The 20,633-nt window shown below is 41.9% G+C and overlaps 1 protein-coding gene across 8 annotated transcripts in view; it reads right to left on the bottom strand.

The window, feature by feature from the left end:
• tjp1a (tight junction protein 1a) overlaps positions 1-20,633 on the bottom strand; it is a 92,745-nt gene that overhangs the window by 11,690 nt on the left and 60,422 nt on the right. For 5 of the 8 annotated variants that reach the window (XM_072380685.1, XM_072380689.1, XM_072380687.1 and 2 more), the window contains 19 exons: positions 16,624-16,680; positions 15,567-15,691; positions 15,338-15,440; positions 14,886-15,207; positions 14,600-14,703; positions 13,868-14,036; positions 13,521-13,653; positions 9,887-10,017; positions 9,533-9,638; positions 9,170-9,320; positions 7,780-7,888; positions 7,459-7,678; positions 5,954-6,138; positions 5,478-5,573; positions 4,362-4,388; positions 2,215-2,297; positions 1,649-1,859; positions 807-907; positions 357-707 (listed from right to left, as the gene is read on the bottom strand). In XM_072380685.1, coding sequence (XP_072236786.1) covers positions 357-707; positions 807-907; positions 1,649-1,859; positions 2,215-2,297; positions 4,362-4,388; positions 5,478-5,573; positions 5,954-6,138; positions 7,459-7,678; positions 7,780-7,888; positions 9,170-9,320; positions 9,533-9,638; positions 9,887-10,017; positions 13,521-13,653; positions 13,868-14,036; positions 14,600-14,703; positions 14,886-15,207; positions 15,338-15,440; positions 15,567-15,691; positions 16,624-16,680 — 2,784 coding nt within the window. The remainder of the gene's footprint in view (positions 1-356; positions 708-806; positions 908-1,648; positions 1,860-2,214; positions 2,298-4,361; positions 4,389-5,477; positions 5,574-5,953; positions 6,139-7,458; positions 7,679-7,779; positions 7,889-9,169; positions 9,321-9,532; positions 9,639-9,886; positions 10,018-13,520; positions 13,654-13,867; positions 14,037-14,599; positions 14,704-14,885; positions 15,208-15,337; positions 15,441-15,566; positions 15,692-16,623; positions 16,681-20,633) is intronic. The other 3 variants (XM_072380686.1, XM_072380691.1, XM_072380692.1) reach the window with 1 other exon arrangement.

The following is a 20,633-nucleotide window of genomic DNA, read 5'->3' as shown; positions in this document are numbered from 1 at the left end:
TAATACAGAGAATAGCAGCAGCAGTAAACCTTGTGAAGTTCTTCTCCTTTTCCCAAAAAAAACAACAACACACTAACAAACATCGATCAGCAAACACACATGAGTAAATAGATAAAATAAATATAGTAATAAATCTTTCTATATATATTATATATAATATTTATATATATGTATATTGGGATAAATACCTGACCAAAAAAATTTGCACTTTCTCACTGACATTGCGTTGTAACAGTAGATAGACACAGGAAGTGTAAAAGGAAAAAGTGCCTTCAATAGCGCCTCCAGAAAACCCTTCTAACGCACACCACGTCCTCCAGACAACAGGGGAGACGTACAGCTCTCAGAAACGCTACCTGCTGCGGCGCCGGTGCCTTGAACCCAGCTGGGTCGATGCGGTTCACGGCGTCCGGTTGCACTGTGTGCTGGTAGCCCGCATAGCCGGGAGGTTCCTGGATAACAGGCGGGTCCTCGCGGACAGGCTCAGAGGAGCGGGTGATGGCCGGCTCGGTAGGCGGACCCACGTCGTCATTGAGGGTTTCATCCAGCTCCTGGTCAGTGTAGGCTCCTCCCTCTGTGTCCGTGTCCTCGTAGTCAGAGGTGTGGCGACTGTCGGTGCTGTACATGGAATACTCACTACCTGGTGCCGACAGGTAGGAGAGACGGTCGTCATGGATGTCCAGGTCATCCTCAGTTGCCCCATCAGCCTGAGAAAATCAGAATGAAAGAGTGCAACTAAGTACCATTAAAAACGTCCGCTTGTGTGTGTGTGTGTGTGTGTTTACATGCGCTTGTGGGCGTCTTACCTTGCCCTCTGAAACCCACACCAGCTGGTTCTGTTGCTGTTGGATTGTTTCTTTCAGTGCTCCAAACCAACCATCATTCATGTTGTTCAAGTTAATGGTCGCTGAATGCACAGAGAGACGAGGGCAACAAAGAAACTCTCAACAACAACAATCCAATGAAAAACAACAGTTTAGCATAATCATGCACAGCAACGTCATCATAATCAAAAGCTTATTTTAGGCGTACAATCTGCCATTTTAAATGTTTAATACCTTGGTTTTCTATCTTCAAGTATCTCATCTTTAGTATGAAGATTATCAATGAATAATACTGTGCCAGAAAAAGACTGTATGTGATGTTAGGAGAGCTGGTCTCACCCAACACGTAACACAAGTAAAGAAGAGATGCTTGGGATATGTTGCTGGGAACAACCTTGTCTCATGCATTATTTCTGTGCCTGTCTTGTGTTTTGCATCTTGATAAAGTAATAATTCCAGAATTTCACTGAAAGAGGGTTTTTGAGCAGGATGACATGCACATGATGCACGTATGCAGGATTCTTATGCCATGATATCTACGTAAAGTATTCTTTTCTTATTAGCCATATATCTGGACAAACAAGACATTTTACAGTCACCAGCTAGCCCTGCAGCTTTAAGTACATGTACACTATGGAAACTCGTTTCATAGAAAAGTGTGAAGTCTTCTAAAAATCAGGCAACAAGGAGAAAATGTGCTTCAACACAATACACTGATCCCCGATGCGGACCCAGAAGATTCTGAATTGGGGGAAACCTTAATGTGAAACAGGCTCCTTTCACGGGAGAAATCTCTCCTTTTCCTAAACGATGCAGGGACTCACTGGTGAAGAGGTGATGGTTGTTCTTCCTTAATTTGAGGGCTCGCTCATAGAGCTTCCTTGCGCTCTTCCTGGACTCCGGGATAAGCCGGGTCCTCATGTTTTTGACGCCCTGCTTGGTGTCTGGGTTGAGAAACACGACAATGGGATACCACTGAGCGTAGTTCAGGCGGTCCACTGCATTAGGTGTGATGTCCAGCACTGCATGTTTGTCCTTCATGAGCAGGAAACAGACACATACATGTGTTGTTACTGTTTGTACTGTCCACATTCTGAGCTTTTCACAAATAGCTAAAGCCTGTTTAAACATAGTAGCGTCTAGTAATTTTCCTCACGCTGTGCAGAGAGTCTTAAGCTCGGCTGTTTAGGGTGAATTGTTTTCTAAAATGACCCCGACGTGCAATGACTTTGCCAAGGTTGATGCACCCAGCAGTGTTGACAGGAACAACCCACCAGAGGGCGTCAGTGAGCTGTGAATATTATTGTGCTGCCATCCCATGTTTTTATTAGCAAAACCAAAACCTGTCAATAGATACTTTGATCTGTATTTCATGTGTGTTATTACTCACTCTGTCAATGATCTGCTTAATGGTGTGGAGGCGGATGATGCCAGAGCTTTTCTGGTCGGTTCCAGCATCCCTTGGTTCGCTCTCTATGGAAGACAAATGGACAGTCACTGCATCCCATCAATACAAGAGACCAACAACAACAAACACAGGCTGTGCCCCAATTAGACATCCTTGTAGCATGCAGTTGTCGACTCCCATAAATAGAGCAGTTAAATACAGAACAATAATCTCTGTATAGGAGAGGACAAGTGTGCGTTACGAACAGAGCTCGATACAAAATGAGGACAGCAGCCAATTCATGCAAGTCATTAGGTATTTTAGGTGGGATTAGGGGATGGAAATCAGTATTTTATGAATATGTGTGTTCAAATGCACGTAGCAGTATAAACAGTAGTGCAGGAAATGATTTACGTGAGGAACATTGGCATTAAATATGCACGTACAAGAAGAGAAGGGTCACTTGGGATTAATGAGATGTCATAGTAAAACCTTCAGGATTTAAGCAAGGATGTGAAGAGGGGTTTATAATTCAAACAAAGATAAGCAATGGTTTCCTGTCTAGAAATACAAGGTCCAAATCGGGGCAGTGGGATATTAAGTATAGTAAGGGCTCAAACACATAACGAGGCTGGGCTTTTTCTCTAAAAGAATCTATGATCTGCAAACACTGGCCAAAGGTGTCATAAAAAGTGGATAGTTACATAAAAAGCAAATAAATATAGCCATGCATGCAGAGGTTCAAGCATATGCAGCGATATTCAACAGTAAATGTTGGGATCCAATATGGTGTTTGTTTTTCTGCAACTTGAAAAGTGATTTTTTTTTTACGATGACTGAAACATCTGGGACAACATTTCCCATCACTGCATTAATGAAACTGTGACGGGAAAATTCACACAAACACGGAGCTGTCAGTTTAGTATATGACCCACTGTCAAAGTAGGGATTACCACACAGTCAGAGTCCAAGCTCACTTGTCTAAAACTTAGACCCATAAAATGACAAATCCCGATCAGATTTTCAGACATTTTTGGTCGTGTACTTTCTTGAATCCAACTATATCACAGAATGATTTACCATATGGCCACCCCACAGCCATAGTACATTTTTCATGGATGCTTGATCACTTGGTCCATGTTCCTTTCCCCAACATGGTGCAATTTAAGGGTTTGCAAAAATATACAGATGGGGCCTTGACCTATCAAAATCTATGTAAAATAAAGATTCAAAAGCAGAGCAGCTTTCTACTTGAACAGGTGCTTCATGTTAATGCCATATTTATGTGCTTTCACATCTTTTTTAACATTAAGTGTGATGTTACTTATGGGCAAACAGGGGAAAAAGAAGGTAGACACATTCATAAGAAAGCAAGTACAAAAGTCAACGTGGCCAAGTGTTGTAACGGCTTTCATTTAACTGTAAATTGTCCTCATCTCAGACTCTACTGCAAGTTACTTTGCACAGCTCGACATGCAGCCTTGCTGTTGTCGTTCTATAGGATGAAAATCTGTATTAAGGAGGGGAATACCACTGAATTTAATAGGAAGATCATTTCTGAATGCAGAGAAGTACTTTTGAACATTCAGCAGCATTTACTAATCTCCACTAAAGGCGGGAGAAGACGTCACACTGACACACAACAACACAGAGAGTGTCACTATGCGGAGAATAGAAGAGCTGAAGTTCAGTCTTCACATCAGCCACATTTACACTAAATCTCAGATCCCACAGACAAAGTGCTTGTTGATCACAAGATTTATTTCAATCGTGAATTTAATCGTTTTCACCGATGTGATACGTAACAGTTGGTCTCGTTCAGATTGAAATCCAATTTTAGGACTCGACTTTCCTCCAACAAAAGTCTCAAGTGTATCTCAGTGCCTGTGGAACACTAGTTGTGTGTCAGTATGGCATCGCATTTCAGACGCTTCACGTTTCATTTGAGTTCTGCGAGACTTGCTGTCATAGCAGGATGACAAAATTAAATTTAGTACTATTCCCCTATATGCATCAACCAAGCAATGGCCGTCGTTTAAACATCAACAGAACAGGGAACTGGGCACCAAACACTTTTATAGATATTATCTGTCATTCACGGAGTAAAATAAAACAATAAAAAAAAAAAAGTTATGCACTAAGTGACATACTTTCCCCTCCTTGTTGTTGCTGTGTTTCTGAAAAGAAAATACAGTCACATAAACATCACTGGAGTTGTGCAAATAAACATCAAGGAATGGAAACACTTGATTTGAGGGTGTGTGCTGAATGTGTTTTCAGTTGCTCTGGCATGTGTGGTTGCACACTTCAAACTAACTAAGTGTGAAAATGAGAAACACACATTTAATCTTGTTTGCAAACTCAAGACGCAAAAAAAGGTGGTGGATGAGGATAGAACTCAAAATGAACATTTAAGTTCTGCTCGAGTCTGAAAGAGTGGGAGATAAACAGAAGAAGGAAGAGAGAGAAACAAAAGACACGAGCTGACAAATCTGGAAAAAAAAACAACATTTTGAAACATTGAGCTTAGCATCCCGTCAAGAATGATGTCTACTCGTTGGATTTGAAAGATTTACCTCATAATGTTACATTATTGCATATAACCACTCTGCTATTCAGTGATCAGATATTTTAGCTGTCTGGCAGTTAAGGTAGGAAGGTAAGCATTTAAAATTCTGTTTTCTTCACTTCTGATGATCAAAACAACCTTTTTACAAGTACTAAAAACTCTCAAAGCTTTGAAGACTTAACCTGTTTGCCATCCTACTGTTGGGTCAATCCTTACAGAAGTTACACTTTTATAAGGAGAGACAAGAAATGGACAAGCGGTAAACACTCATTGGAAACAGTCATTACAGCTGCAAATAACCAACAAGATGAAAAATCGTGTAGAATACGGTATTCTGCTTCAGTTTTAAGTTAATCAAATCAAATGTAGCCAAGCTGAAAAAGACTTCCGAGTGGGAAATGTATACACATCAAGAACATAACCGTTTTCATTAACCTTTCAGCGCCTTCAAAGAGCACGTCAGTCTCTGAAAGGGCGAAGAGCAACATTTAGATTTCAAATGTGAGGAACAAAACAGAGACGCGGTCAGTTCCACATTTATTAGCTACTAGCAACTACTGAGAGTACTTGATGCCGAGATAAAAACAGCACTCAGTTTTACCAATGTGTAAATCAAGAGTCTGGTCTCAATCCAAGACACAGACACGACACTAAATATGAATATTAAACAAAGGGAGACAGGTGCTTTATTACTTACTTGCTAGTTCAAAAATGTCTGGGTCCTCCCTGGCCAATTTCTCTCTGGCCACGTCTGCTATCGGCCCAAAGATAACCACGGGCCTGAGGAACCCAGCTGCGCTCAAACAAGACCACAACAAGGAGAGCACGTGTTACACACATCAGTTGGGCTTTTCTGATATGTTCAATGCATAGATGCAGGTTCATTAAAAAGTACAGACACACAAAGCATTAAGTAAAGATGGGAAGAGTGCGAGAATAGGGAGGTGAAGCCATCAGCCCATTCAGATACCTGGCACACTGCTAAATATTCATGCTTTGCTCTTAGCTTTACGTAACTATGGATTTTTTGTAAAATCTAAATCCACTGGTCATTTAATTCTTGCTCATAAAGGTCAGGGACAAACCTGCTTCACTACTTTATTCTACAATAATGTATGGGGGGAAAAAGTCTAAAAAGGTATATGCAGAAGCCTTGGGCTTCTGTGCTCTTACCTTCCCTCAGCACAACCCTCTCATAGGCAGGGAACTTGGTCTGAACTGGCTGGGCTGAAAGGTCATCTCTGCTCTTTCGCAAATTCCTCTTGGAACTTCGCAACCCCCTGAATCTCCAGAAGTCCGCTCTGTCACCCCCTGGTGTTTTAGGGAGGGTGTACTGCACACTGGACAGCTGCTCCGCTCTGAACAGGGAAGAGTAGACCGGAGGTCAGTTTTGAGGATTTCAGTCAAAACTGCTATTAGGAAAATTCTGGTTTAACATTCGTCTCCTCGGGAGGTTCTGTCCTCAGGAGGTTCTGTCCTCAGGAGGTTCTGTCCTCAGATCCCTCCTCAAAAGTGTCTCACCAAAAGTGGTGAGATACTCTTACAGCAACTACAAAAGCATCATCCGGTAACAAGGGACTGATCGTCTTTAGTTCTTTCAGTGACTGACAATGTGAAGTTTTTAAGTGAAATGAAGGCATTTTTCCATAGGTTGATGGAAATGCTTTGAGTATTAGGTCCAATTAGATTTATGGCTTAACATTCACATTATGCAGAGCTTAAATATCACGTATGTCTGCAGCATCGTTGGTGCTCTGACTTCTTCAAACCAGTAACTCAAAACAGATGTAGTTAAATTCTGTATATCCCATTACATTTGTATGTGGTAAACACATTTCAATGAAGCCCCATCACAGATACTCATAACTGCTAACAGAACAGATGCTAAAATCCTGACGTGAAACAGCAAGGCTCATTTGTAAAACCCAAACAGACAATCCACCATTTGAATCCAATGAATGGACCAATGGAAAAGGCCATCCTGCAGTATCAGATTTTTGTAATTTATGGGATTTAATCAAGGCACATATGTCAATACAATTTACATTTAGAATGGCTGTAAACCAACAGGGATAAGAAGTAAGGTTGGCAGGGATAAGTGCCTTTGAATAGTTCAAATTCTTTCTGTGACGTCCGTTTAAAAAATATTACATTCTGAGTCCTGAATGATTTTATGATTTGACAGAGTTAACTTGGTAGAGAGACTGGGATAAATTCCACAAAGCTGAATGTTTGTGATAAAAACAGAAGCAGCATGCGAAAAGCATTTTCCCCTCTGTCAGCAGACAGTGAGGAATCTGTAAAAACTGCCAGAGGGGATTGAGACAGACCCAGATGCAGCTGGCCAGATCACAATGTATATTAAATCCACGGATCCATAGACCTCACAAGCTCCTCAAAAACTTCAAACAGAAGTGTCTGCTTGACACAAGTGATGTGGTAAAACGATTCCCTGTTTATAAAACACTAAAACACACACTTTCCAGAAAGACAGATTACAATCAGCATGAATTTGAACCAATGTGTGAAAGGCTGTAGAGCAAATACAACAGATGTACACAGATGCAGTATGAGATCAACTGCAACGCCTCAGTTCCTTCTTCGCCAACCTTGCCTGTTCATTAAGTGCCAGAACAAGCTTTACTGGGAATAAATGTGCGACCTAACAAATCCTTTACCTGTTCTTGTTGGGAATGATGCCTCTCTCCACTTCCTGATGGTTCTTCCCAATGCGGATAGCCAGCCAGGAACCTAATTTGCCATTGTAGAGCGTATCTACCACGCGGAACACCTCCCCCTTGTTAAAGCTCAGTCCATACGGAGATTCTTTTTCATATTCAAAATGTGTCCGAATATAGAAGGAGTCACCCACGTCTGACTCCACTATCCTTCGATACACTGAAACAAAAGAAAATATATATATCAACAGGTTATTAGAGCATCACGAGTAAGAAAGCGCTGATGCGTTTGCACTTATAACACAATATAACCTCACTCACCATCCTTTTTCTTCTGAGCCAGAATAGTGACCTCTTCTCCTCTTGGGAGATCCAGCAGAAATAGCACAGCCTCCTCTCGGATGATGTTAGCAAAGTCCACATTATTCACCTGCAGATACAGAGGTAGAAGAACTGAACTTGTGTTGCCACTGTTGCCTACTGCTGGATTACAGCAACTTGAAACATTAACTTTTGTAAAAATGTGTTTTGCTTCTACTGAAAGAAAAACATCTCAGCTAAAGCCATGTAAAATATTCCTCGCACAACTAAAAAGCTTCCCAACCTGGTCTCCAGCTGCTGTCCTAAACACAAGAACTGCTGTTTATTGACTTTGCTCAAGGGGCGGCAGGGGAATCAGAAACACATGGACTGGGTCGCTGAACCTCAAAAAGACACCTTTATCCTTCCCAGAAACAGAAAGGCTTGACGTCTTTATCTACACTAGCACACCGTGACAAAAGGGAAACCACCTAAGGATGGAAAACAATGTCCTGGAAGTCTCTAAGATGTGTTTGTACAGACGGGGGAGCGCACACAGGCACAAAAGGAGGTCTAGAGTGTAGGGTGGGAGGATGAGAAGACTTTTGTGTATTCATCAAGAAAATGACTTAACATAACGAAGAGATTTGTTTATCTGATAAACTGTTAGGTTCATGAATGTAAAGTGTGCAGTTAAATACTTGACCAGCTGCATGGTACAAGCTGAACTGGTCAGCCTCACAGCAGGTGTGGCACTGCAGTATAAACATTACAGACTGGATCCAACGCTGACATCAAGAGGGTTTCCATCATCCCTTCAACAAAGTTACACTAGTGTTCGGTGACAGAAACAGTCAACTGTTCTGAGGTCAGAGCGCAAGAACGACCTCTATTGTGTCTTCTCACTGGAAACAAGGGGAGTTTTGACATGAGGCAGAGCTTGGGAATGACTCATAAACTGCCAGATGCATTGTGCTGTATTCCCAAGATCTTTTTACACACAAGATTATCTACTGTGGCCACGAATAACATAGTTTTACCACTTATTATCCAAGATAGTGTGGGAAGCTATGTCTTGTCTATTTTTGACAATAACACCAGATGTTCTTCCCACCTCTCCATGTGATGAGGGGGGGTTAATATTTTCCAATAGAAAAATCAGAATTACACAAATTTCTTTCTTTCTTTTTTTTTTTCCTAATGCTTCCTTTCCAATATTTTCCCTCTTTTAGATATTCATGTATGACACTGAAAAGCTCTTGAATCATATTCATACAGAAGCGGGAAACAACAGGTGTCTCAGGGATTCTTTTGATCCCTCAACAATGGTCAAACAACCAAGTTAGGGTCAAGTAATTGCAGTTACGAAACAGAACTTCTGTTTCTTTAAAAGAGAAGAGTGTAAGCATACCCTGAGAATCTGGTCTCCCTCCTCTAGCCCCTCCTTGGCTGCTGGACTGTCCTCCAAAACTCCTGCCACAAAAATTCCCACGTCGTTTCCTCCTGCTAACCGCAGACCAACACTTTCTCCCTTCTTGAACTTGACCAGCTTCATACTTGGCCTTAAAGAAACAGAGTCGAGGAAAAAGAAAAAGGTAAAAGTCAGCAAATCGCGGATTTAAAAACAATCATTCTGAATTCCAGCGGTACAGGGGAGCACAATGTTATTAAACTAAACAGTATGTGCGCGTGATTTATTGTGCACTGTGTGCAGCTACTGTACAGATCTGTTCTCATATTGTTCAGTGATTTGGAGCCAATCTGGAACATTTACCTGAGAATGCTGTCATCGTGAGCAGCGCTGGGGACAGGTGCATCAGACGGGCTGACGGGGAGGTCCACATCAGGCTGACCAGGCTGTGCATAAACTGGCTTTGGTTCTGGAGAAACAACATTAACACACACAATACTAACTGCGCTGCGAAACAGCATCACTTTATTTCTTATAGTAAAAACAGAAGTCTGCTGTTCTCTGAGGTGATGCTTGTTATAAAACATTGCACAAGCACATTTTCTCAGCACGAGAACCTCTTTGTGAGGACAGACAGGGATGCATGAACATATAAGTTGACAAAACTAATCAAACTACACTAATTTCTACTGACAACAAGCAGGGGTTTGTCTTTACCAGGCAGCGGAGGTTTGTCACTGGAGCTGGCCTGGTCGCTGGCCTGAGACAGGACACCATCATCAGAACTTTTGACCGGTGTGGACATGGCCCCTGCTCTGGAGATGCGATCCTCATCTCTACTTCGATGGCTGCAATAATTAAGAGGGTGAAAAATAAAAATAAGCTTCAGAATGAGCGGACTGGCAGCAACAATGACAGTTTATGTTAAAGCGTTCCTTAAACGATGGCGACGGTCAGTAAAAATCATCTCCTTTGTTACTAGTGTTGTCCTGTGCCGACATTACCAGGAAGAAAGAAAACAAACCCAAAAGGAAACTGCATGGAACACAGACTACGTCACAGGGCACGTGGGGAAGAAATTGAAAGAAAAAAACAATAAGCAATTAAAAGAAGGATGTGCGTCTTGGTTAAACAGACCCTGCACATTCAACACCAGTGCACGGTTGTGTTTTTGTTAGTGTGGAGATTTCTATTTCACTTTTAAAAGTATTCCGTCTGTGCAGTTTGTATGTTATACATCATACTCCAACCACAACGTTCAATATAAGCTAACAGGGCCTGAAAATATGTTCCACATTACAGAGACTGATAAAAACTCACATTTCTTTTGTCCATCCAATAACCTTGCCAGTAAAAGCACACAGACAGAAAAAGATAAATCAGACTCAGGCTCCCAAAACAAACCTCTGAGTTAGGATGCTTTTCAGTCCAAGTTCCTGTTTAACCTGGATAAAATAAATAGGGGAAAACTGTGTGTGTGAGTCTAGCAGGTTATGGGATAGAAAGCCCTCCATCTTAAAACAATGGTTGAATTCCAATCTGATCACATAACTGCCTGCCGCCACAGTACTTGCGCTGTATTCAAAAGCTTTTGAAAGAAGGTGCAAACTGTGCCACCGGTGCAGACTACCCAACTCCTCTCGTGCTCGAGCAGGACAAAAAAATTAAAAATACACAGTGCCAAGTAAAATATCTGGTGTATTCAGCCATATTTATACAATTGAACTCAATGAAACCAATATAAAAGTGGTGCATGCACCTTCATTATTACGCAAATAACCGACACTCAGGCTCAACCCTTTTGGCTGCGCAGCTGCTGCAGCTATTTACAACACTATGCATCAAAGTTTCGCTTTTTTTCAGGTCCCTGAAAGCATCCAGCACTTCTCAGTACAATGCAGTTTTACAATTTAACCTCATCGGTGCAATTTTATACAAGCGGAATGAATCGGTGCCAAAGAGGAGGATTGGTGTGGAGGGAGAAAGGTAAACGAGAGATGCATCCTGAGGATACGTGACATAACTGCAATGGGGAAAAGAGAAGCACTGAGTGAGAGAGTGTGTGTGTGTGTGTGTGTGTGTAATGAATGAATGAAAAAGAAGAGCGAGGGGGGAATAGACAAACAGAGCGGGAGTAAAGAACAGAAAGGGGTAGAGTGCTATGGCCTAAATCTTCTGCTCCTTGCTGCAGTACAGCTCTAAAAAAAGGAGTCCCAATGACAAATGCCGTTTGACAGAACCCTCTGTTCCATCCCCTCACACGTTTTTATGGTGTGGGTACAGGCAAAAGAAAAGCATGTAAGCGAGAAAGCAAAAGAGAGAAGGAGAGAAGTGGCTGCACAGCAAGAACCGAATCCACACTTAAAACAATCCTCCTTCAGAAAATACTCCATTACAGCAGAACTGACTCAACAAAACTAACTAAATACCGATGACAATCCGACACGTTACGAGACAAAAACTGACCCTCGTGAATTAAGCCGAAAACTACAAACTAATTTTAAACAAAAATGAGTTACTCACATAACTGTATCTGTAAGCTGTACCATGATGCTTATTAAGATGGTTTGATCTTAATTCCTTGACAAATAAATCAGGAAGTTTGTAAACAGTACATGGAAGCTCACTGACAACTTGATGAGGGACCTTTGGTGATCTGCTGTATTAAAAAACCTGGACCAGCGTTTTGCCCTGGGGAAAATAATGCCCCAAAGCCTTTTAGCCAATCAGGTTCCACCCACCATCTGGCCTGGGGCAAAGCACTGTGGGAATTATGTCAAATTCCTTTTACCCCTTCCAACCAGAGCGATAGAAACAACATTCCTTGAAATCATCGTCTAGTTACAGTCACTCAATTACTTCCTAAAATACAATCACATGAGTAGCAAGTGCAACTGCTACCATCAATTATAAAGCTTAACAGGTTTACCTATCACACTGAATTATACATGAAAATTAAGCAACTACAAAAATAAAAAAAAATTTAAAAAAGGTTCTAAACATCTAGCTCAAATTTGGCAACCAGTGATGAAAGCAGGGACAAGGGACAAGGGACCAAGCAATCCAAAGCAGTGCAAAGTGCTGAGAGCAAACACACAGGCCTGTTGTTAGAGTAATGCAGTCACTTACACTGAGAGCAATCTGTGCAGCAGTGCCCTCATCCTGCATTGAAACAAGTATGGTAAATCCACAGAATGACACAACGTATCATCTGATGACGTAGCTGCACTCGAGCTTAATCTACTGGAAAAATAAGACTGACGAGCAACTAAAAGCCAACAAGCAGCAGCATAGTGAAGCTACATCACGCAGCCGTTTCAGTTTGTTTTTCTGGTGAAAGGTTAGCCATATAAGACTGCCACTCGCATCTCATCCGCACCAATATCAAAGAAGTTGGACACAACATGCGTTTCAAAAGCAGCCCCTTCAGCAGCTTTTCCATCTGGCTTTGAACAAGGTCGATGTAGCGTAGTTCCATGTTGTCTGTGTTATGGTTTTGTTACTGTGACCCATTTTATCTGCTGCTCAAGGCCAATGCAAGCATAAAGAAAACGAGTTTTGATTATATAAGACAGTGATAGTGTTTGTAGGTCCTGCTGCAATACCCACCTCTATTTAATGCTTAACAGCATTAAAAAAAAAACAGATTCACTGTGAACTTTTCACAGAAGCCAGGAACACATCCTGTCTTTTCTCTTTTATCAGTTGGATCACTCTTTAAGAGCCAGTCCTCTCATCCTGTTCAATATCCAAGCACCGCATGTCACTTTCAGTTCTCTGTTAGCTCTCTTTTGCCATTTATATGTCAGCTACAAAAAGCAAAGCAGCCTCTGAACTAACTAGCGTAACTTACAGGAAGCTCCAACCGGTAGTGAGTAGAGGATGAGGACAAAGAGACAGTGCCGATGTTAAAAAGCAGTTCATCTGTACAGACTACGGAGTATATGTTGAGAATTCTCAAATATCACAGTAAATACCGAATACGAGTAAAGAGATATTCAATATTAAATGTACTTGACTTTGTATTCTGCTAGACTTTCAAAACAAATCCTTCGTCTCTTAGGAGATGGATCGATCCCTCCTCTCCTCTGCCATCCTCTCCCAGAGAAAGCCGTTATTGGGCCGTATTGATGGCTCCACGGGGAGTGTGATGGTTTATGCATGTTATGTCTCTATATATTGATTGATGCGTTAGTGCTGCAAGGTGCTTACTCAGCACCCACTCACCTGTGGGTGTGAACATGATGTATGGAGTGGGTGGCAGCATGGATGTAGGGCAGTGTCATGTGTGACAGCTGTGTCCCAACACCACATCTGCAGTGGGAGGAGTGTGCTTGTACGCTTCGCCTACCTGCCGTTGCTCATCTGGCGGGGTGAGTGACGGAGGTGGTCCGCCGCTTCGGACCTGTCGGGTGAACGTGATCGACCTCTCCCGTGGGATCGATTGGAATGATCTGATGTCAGTGAATGTATCTCTGAAATGTCTGTGAAATTCAAAATAGAGCATACATTAGCATTTAATCGGTGGCTAAAACCTAATGAGAATCAAAAGAAAAAGAAATGGCTCGTTTCAGGGGTGCCCGGACATTCTCTCCTCAATTAAAAATGTTTTCAGTTTTATAAAAACACATATTGCACTTGTAGAAATCCAGAACTGGCCGCCTCTAACAAGACAGTACTACATGTGAGTGGTCTCACCGTCTCTGTCAGAGTTATTGGCTGATGGGATGCTGTCATCGAGGTCAGGAATGTTGAGCAGCGTGGCTCGTTCATCTCTCTGCACCACCATCTTAAGCTTGCCCTTTGACCTCTCAATCAGCTTCTTGGCATCTATCAGTGAGAGGTTCTCTGTAACGGTGCCATTGATCTGCCAGAGGAAAAGGAGCAGTTCAGCAGCAGAATTAAACACGCTCGCTACTTTTACAACCCAGGTTTTCAGTGGAGTGTACAATGTGCTGCTGAAGTCTTTAACACGGATAACAGTGAGGTTACAACGTGTTTAGTGTGAAAATACATATATTATTATATTATAATGCGCTGATCAAAATAAAACTAGTTCTTACATTGCTTCATGTCAGTGGCTTCTGTGATGCTCTCATACATAAACTAGATTAATTAAAAATTAATTTTCTGTGCATTACTTTAAGCTAAGGGAGAAATTATTCATTGACAGACTGGGTGGGGGAACCAAGGAATGTGTGGTATTCCTGTTGGTGAGCCTGCATACTAATCAACTATGACCTCACTCCTGAAGCCACGTTTGGAAGATTACAGTCTGGGATCAAAAGGAGACCTGATCCAATTCTGCTCTGCTTAGTGAATCAATGAATCAACATTACAATTTCTGTAAATATTCATATTTTATGCTAATTTTAATAATAACTAAGGCTCCTGTTACTTTTCTTAAGGTCTTATGGTCTTTTCTCTGACCTTAAGTACAACATCTCCCTCCCGGATGTTTCCATCTCTTGCAGCAAGGCTCTCCGGAGAGATGTCTTTCACAAAGATGTGGCTGGCAAGCCGCAGTCCATATTCTGTAAGAACAACAGAGTAACATCAACAGGGTGTATTTATTCAACCATAATCATCTTGATTTTCTACAAACAAGATGAACAGAGTATCAATGAAATTGAGTAATTAGGCATCTGTTCTAGTTTAATCCCTTTGTATTGTTCTGCCTATAGAGCCAACTTTTCAGACCCTTCCACAGGTTTACCTTCATGTTTGCGGGATTTGACGAGGGTGACCTTGGAGGGCTTGGGTGGAGCAGTAGAGGATTGTGATCGGCGGTCAGATCGCGGTGAGATGCTCCTCTCCCGTGAGGCACTGTGATCCCGCCTCACGCTGTTGCTACGCTCACGATCTTGACGCCTGTTAGCACCTCCGCTAGCGCCTCCATAGGCACTTTGGCCACCGTGACCACTGTGGTGCTCGTAGCCATCATCCTCATCACTGTCCTCTTCTTCGTGCTCAGACATCGTCTCCCTGTCTCCTGGCCGCGAAACTGGGATTTGTACTTTCCTTTTCCGACGAATGGTCTGGGAAAGCAGACGACATTTTGGTTGTTCAGTCGTTTTTCACTCAGATTTGACATTTATGAGACATATCAAATCGCAGGACACTCTGTCACTGCGAGGACTTTGTGAGTATATTCAATGTAGAACTTACTATCTTTGCATTTTTGCCACTCTTGCGAAGTTGCTGAACAGCGTATGCATGCTCTACGTTGTCCATAGAGACTGCATTTACCATCACAACCCGATCATTTTCTCTAAAGGAAAAAAAATAATGCAATAATAACAATTAGCAACACAATTTCTATTATTTCAGAGCCTATGTGACGCATATCAGGACAGCTGCAGCGCACACAAAATAAACTATCATACAGCTAACTTACTGCAGCAGACCCTCGGCAGGTCCTCCTTTCAAAACATCGGATATCACGATGGACGTCTCTCCACTCTGAAAATGAGGGTTGTCTCGCCCACCTGAGATAGCGATGCCAAACCCAAATCCAGGGGCCTATGCACACAGAAACAGACACAAGACTGACTGATGCTGTAGAAAACCAATGCTAGATTTGTGCTGGGGTTTGCTCAAAACACCTCTGTGCCATGAAAGCGAGCTTTAAAAGATTAGGGAAATTACTGTTGACAACGGCAAATATATGCATTTGCAAGCTTGCTAATTTTCCAAGAGGCCTCCATGGAGGTTTTAAGGGCCGCTATATTTTTGCCTTTGCAAAAGACGGACCCAAAGGGATCATGCCATGTGAAGTAAATGGCTAATCTCACAACCACAACATTACAGGAAAGCTGCGAGGCTGAGAACCACACGTCGCACTGCGCCGCTCCTTCAGCCTCAATAAAGCTGCCACTAATTAGATTACAGCAAGCAGGCCAGTCTAGACAGGTGCTCTGTAAAATCCTACGATACAGCAGCATCAACTCAGTAGAGCTTACTGTCTTACAGCAAAGTACATCCACAAATCCAGAATGCAGTAAGACAGTGAGATGCTTCTTTATTTGAGGAGGAATGCGACTATGGCAAGTGATTGACGTACTTTACATTAACTGAAGTTAGGGTCGTCTAATCTATCATAATTAAAGGGGAAAAAAAGGCAAATGGTTCAAAACGGTTCTCTCTCTCTTTTCCCCTGCAATTGTAATAAGGAGAAGACTATGTTGCCAACAGGAAGGAAGTGAAATGAAGTAGTAAGGAAGTGGATGCTGATTTTTGTCTTCCTTGGCCTTGTTTCCTGCCATCTGGATACTCTGACTATTGTTTCACTAGCAGACATCCTGCTGCTACAGCTGGGCTTGTCTGATCAGAAGAAGAGACAGAGATGGACAGAAAGAAGCAGGGAGGAAAAAGTGAAGAGCACCATGCCAAAGACAGGCAGAGGACGAACGAGCAGAGAGAGAACAGTGGATTAAATCATTGTAAACACTTACCCTGTGAAGGGTCACTGTGTGCTGTTCCCATATCACTGTTTCCTCCATCGCTGCACTCTGCATGGCAATACAAAAGAGATACAGGATCAGCATGCCGAGGTCAGTCAAGTAGGTATATCAGTACATTCAAATATAATCAGCTGTCACATTTGACCAGGTTTAAAAGAATGCTGAAACACGTAGTTCATTTTTGTGAAGCAGTCTTGATAAGACGTATGTTTTCGTATTGGACAGTAAAAAACTGAAAAGGGCTGATAACCTTTAAATTTACGAGGGAAGCACAAGACAGGAGCATGCAACCATAAATAACTGCTATCCTGTACAACACCACCTATGAGAACAGCCAAAAAAAAAGGTTACGGTAACTCTTCTAAAGCGTTAAGAGTAAATTAAAATGTATCCTATCACTTTACATGAAATGTAGCTGCCCATGTGGCTAGAATTTAATATCTTGTTCAGTTTCTGTAGACAGAGTGGTTGTTTGGTTACCCATGAAGTAATCTGGCTTTCTCATTTGCATGACTTAGTCACGGAGTAGAAAAAGTCTATATGTGAAAAGATTATGAATGACGGCAGCATGAAGAAAGCTCTGACAGAGACTGACTGAGGTCCCGAAGAGTGAACCAACATTTCCACATCATTCCCAGCAGTGTTATCTGGGAGAGTCAAAGCAACCAAAGTATTTAGCTACTCTTCTGTTCTGTTCTGTCACGCTGGATTAAACTGATTAGAGGCACGACTGTTTTGCTCTCAATTAATCTCTAATTTAGATGCATCGTGTACACTTCTCCTTATAGATGATTAATCTTTAACTACAAGCTTTCTTTATACATCAAATCAGCCATAACAGCAAAACCACTGAAACGTAAAGTCAGTAACACCGCTCAACTCGTCAAAATGCAATACTCTACTAGAAAAAAAACTCACATCCTGCTATTCACATTGATATCATTTGATAATTGAGGAGACGTTTTTGGAGAGCAGTTACACTCTTGAGCAGTAGCAGCCTATCCCAGCAGGACAGCAGTGGGGCTTGCAAAGACTGCTTAGGAAGGGCTCAATGAAACTATCAAAGAGTCGAAGGTGTTCATGTGGCCTCCAAACTGCCAATCTGATGGGATCTGTTGGAAGCAAGAGACAAAACTCAACAGCCCAAAGAGTCTAAAGGATCTATTGCTTATGTTCCAGTAGACGACACTCCAGGACAACCTCAGATGTTCTCTGTCCACGCCCTGAACTGCTCTGGCCTATTTGTCATGATGTTACAGTTGATCAGTGTGTATATATATGTTTCACATGGATGCTTTAGTGCTTGTTCCCCCCACATGAGGCAAACAAAATCATGTGGAACTCCTTACACGGGGCTATCAGACCGTCATAATGTCACTTTTATCGGCTCAAATGCTTATCAGTGTCTTGATCAAGCAGTCTTTATCTTTTTTTTTCTTCTTACACCTACAGAGTGCTCTGTGTTCAGCTTTAAATTACAGCTCTGCTCTGCTTCTCTGCAGCTGATTAAGCAACACTGTTGTCTGCCTGCAGGGAGGGACGGTAAAGCTGTCTGCGGCAGAGTGCTGAGCGCAGTCCAGCGTGGAAGAGGAGGGAAAAAGACAAGCACCGCCACATATGGAAGGGTGATAATTTACTACACCTTCTATAATCAGCCTTTTAAAATAACACACCATGTCATCTGTCCACCCTGTCATCCCGATAATGTCACTGCCTCAACCCTTAATCAACACCTAATCCCCGAACCGTCTCACCCATCATCTTCAACATTATCACAGTCATTAGTGTCATCACCTTCCCCGAAACATATAGTTTACAGGAGGTACCCACTGCAGAGGTGGATGGGTAATAAGAGCCACCTGATAAAAGTGTCTGGTGTTTGTTGATAGGCATTGACACATAATACTGTGGGTTTTGTTGGGGAAAACAGGACAAGAAACAAACACAAAGAAATAAAAACTATGCCATATGCAATCACTACAAGAAAATACTTCCCTCAAATGAAGTTTTAAAGTGAGGTTTAGAGTGAAGTTTCTGTAAATACTAATTTACTAACTTACCATCGGTTAATCTTTTCCCTTAGATTCCTTTGCATCATATCAAAATTAATCATTTGGTCTGACCCTCTTGAAAACACAGTTAACCCTTTGACCCTAATTTCCATGGCTGCTCTTTGAGGATGTTATTTATGTCCATAATTGGCGAAGAGAGCAGGAGTGTACCCCCTCTCTACCCTCTCCTGTCTGCCCCTGCGGCTCACACAGTGATGCCACTATTGTGTCAGGGGACCTGACCCATTTAACCACGGCTCCCCCGACATTCGCAAACGCTTCCATTCCTCTAAAGTGTTTTGTGATATATTCATCCATCCGTTCATCCATTCATTCATCCAACAGTTTAGGCAGACAGAAAGGGGCGACGCGATGTGAAAGAACAGCGTGTTGGGGTCACGTGACATGCCGGTCAGGCAGGTGGCCTTGTCCTTGAACTGTGGATTGAACTGATATCAGAGGGGGCAAAGGAGCATTTTCAGGGGCACGAGGCTGTAGGGTGCTTATACAGCTTAAACATACAGTGCTCGTGAACAGGGAACATAAAGCAGTGACATGGTATTCTATGTTCCCTGATCTCTTTCCAGTTTTCACATACACATAGCAGTGCAACTGGTGTTTCACACATTTCTTTGGTAAACTAAAACATCCAACACATGCACACACTGACCACAAAGCAGAGGGCCAGAAGGGTTACAGTAAGTGTATGAGTCATAAGGGTGTTGACGTGCCTGTACCAGTAAGAAGCAAGTCAAGCTGATTCTATCTCCATGGCCCATTTAGCCAACTATGAGATGTCTCTGTATTCAGGGCACGTGTCATGCCTTGATGGCTTAAAAACAACTGGAGGTGATTCTGTGTTTCCAGCACAGGTACGATAACAGATGCCATAAAGAGTCAAAATAAATAAACATTCTCAAATTTGAGATAAACATCTTCCTGATTAATACTCAATCAATCTCTATGTAATATCTGAGAGGGTGCTGGTAGACCTGTCACAATTAAGAATAAAGTAAGTAAATTAAGTAATTGTAATCATTTGAGATAATTGTAATCACATCTGCTTCATCGTCATCATTCACCAGTCTGAAACCAGTTGGGTGACACCAACAGAAACACCATATTTCTACATTGTTTTGCATCTTTTTATAGAGTTAACTGACTGACAGTTTACTCCCTTTTGATGATGTCATCTTGTTGTTGCACCTGTCTTTCGCTGTGGGTGTATCATATTCGCCATGAGTAATCTTTGCCAAGAAAGTCTTAAAGGCAAACGGATGTTCCACCATTCACTTCCACTTATATGAACTATTATTATGTATACAGTAAATCTACTATAATAGTTATTGTAAATTATTAGTAGGCTTGTACTATGACAATGAGATAAAAATAGGAGTTAAAGACTGATTTTGTATTTCCTTTCAGTAACAGATCAGTTAACTGGGATGAAATAACAAACAATAGCCAATAATGTCATGACATTGATGAAAAATGAAAAGCTTATTGATGAAGTAAACAGAGGACAAACAGTGTGTTTTTACAGAGAGGTAATCTGTCTGTGAGGAAACTCAACAAAGAGTTAGAAGTATTGCTCTGTTGGGACTACAGCTACGTCTCTTATCATAATAATCAATCATCGTCTTGAGAGGTGATGGCCAACAAGCTGCCTGAGTGATTCTAAGATATCAGCAGGACGGAGAGCAGACACTAACACAGCTTAAGTCTTAAAAAAACAGGGAAAAGGGCAACTGAAAGCCATCTCCATGAGAAAACCAATGTATCGACATCAACAGAATAACAAAACGGCATTACTTTGAACACGTGAAGGATGACGGATAATAAATGCGTGATGTGGACGAGTGGATCCAGCATGGTCTCGTCTTTCATAAGACAAATATCCACAGAGCAGCCTTTTAATGTGAAGCTGTAGCTTAGAGGCTCAACGTAGTT

The sequence above is a fragment of the Leuresthes tenuis genome, unplaced genomic scaffold (genome assembly GCF_036924035.1).
Source record: "Leuresthes tenuis unplaced genomic scaffold, fLeuTen1.0.hap1 SCAF_2, whole genome shotgun sequence".
Lineage (NCBI taxonomy): Eukaryota > Metazoa > Chordata > Actinopteri > Atheriniformes > Atherinopsidae > Leuresthes > Leuresthes tenuis.
Note: the sequence above shows the minus strand (reverse complement) of the source record. Positions and strands in the feature narration are given on the sequence as shown.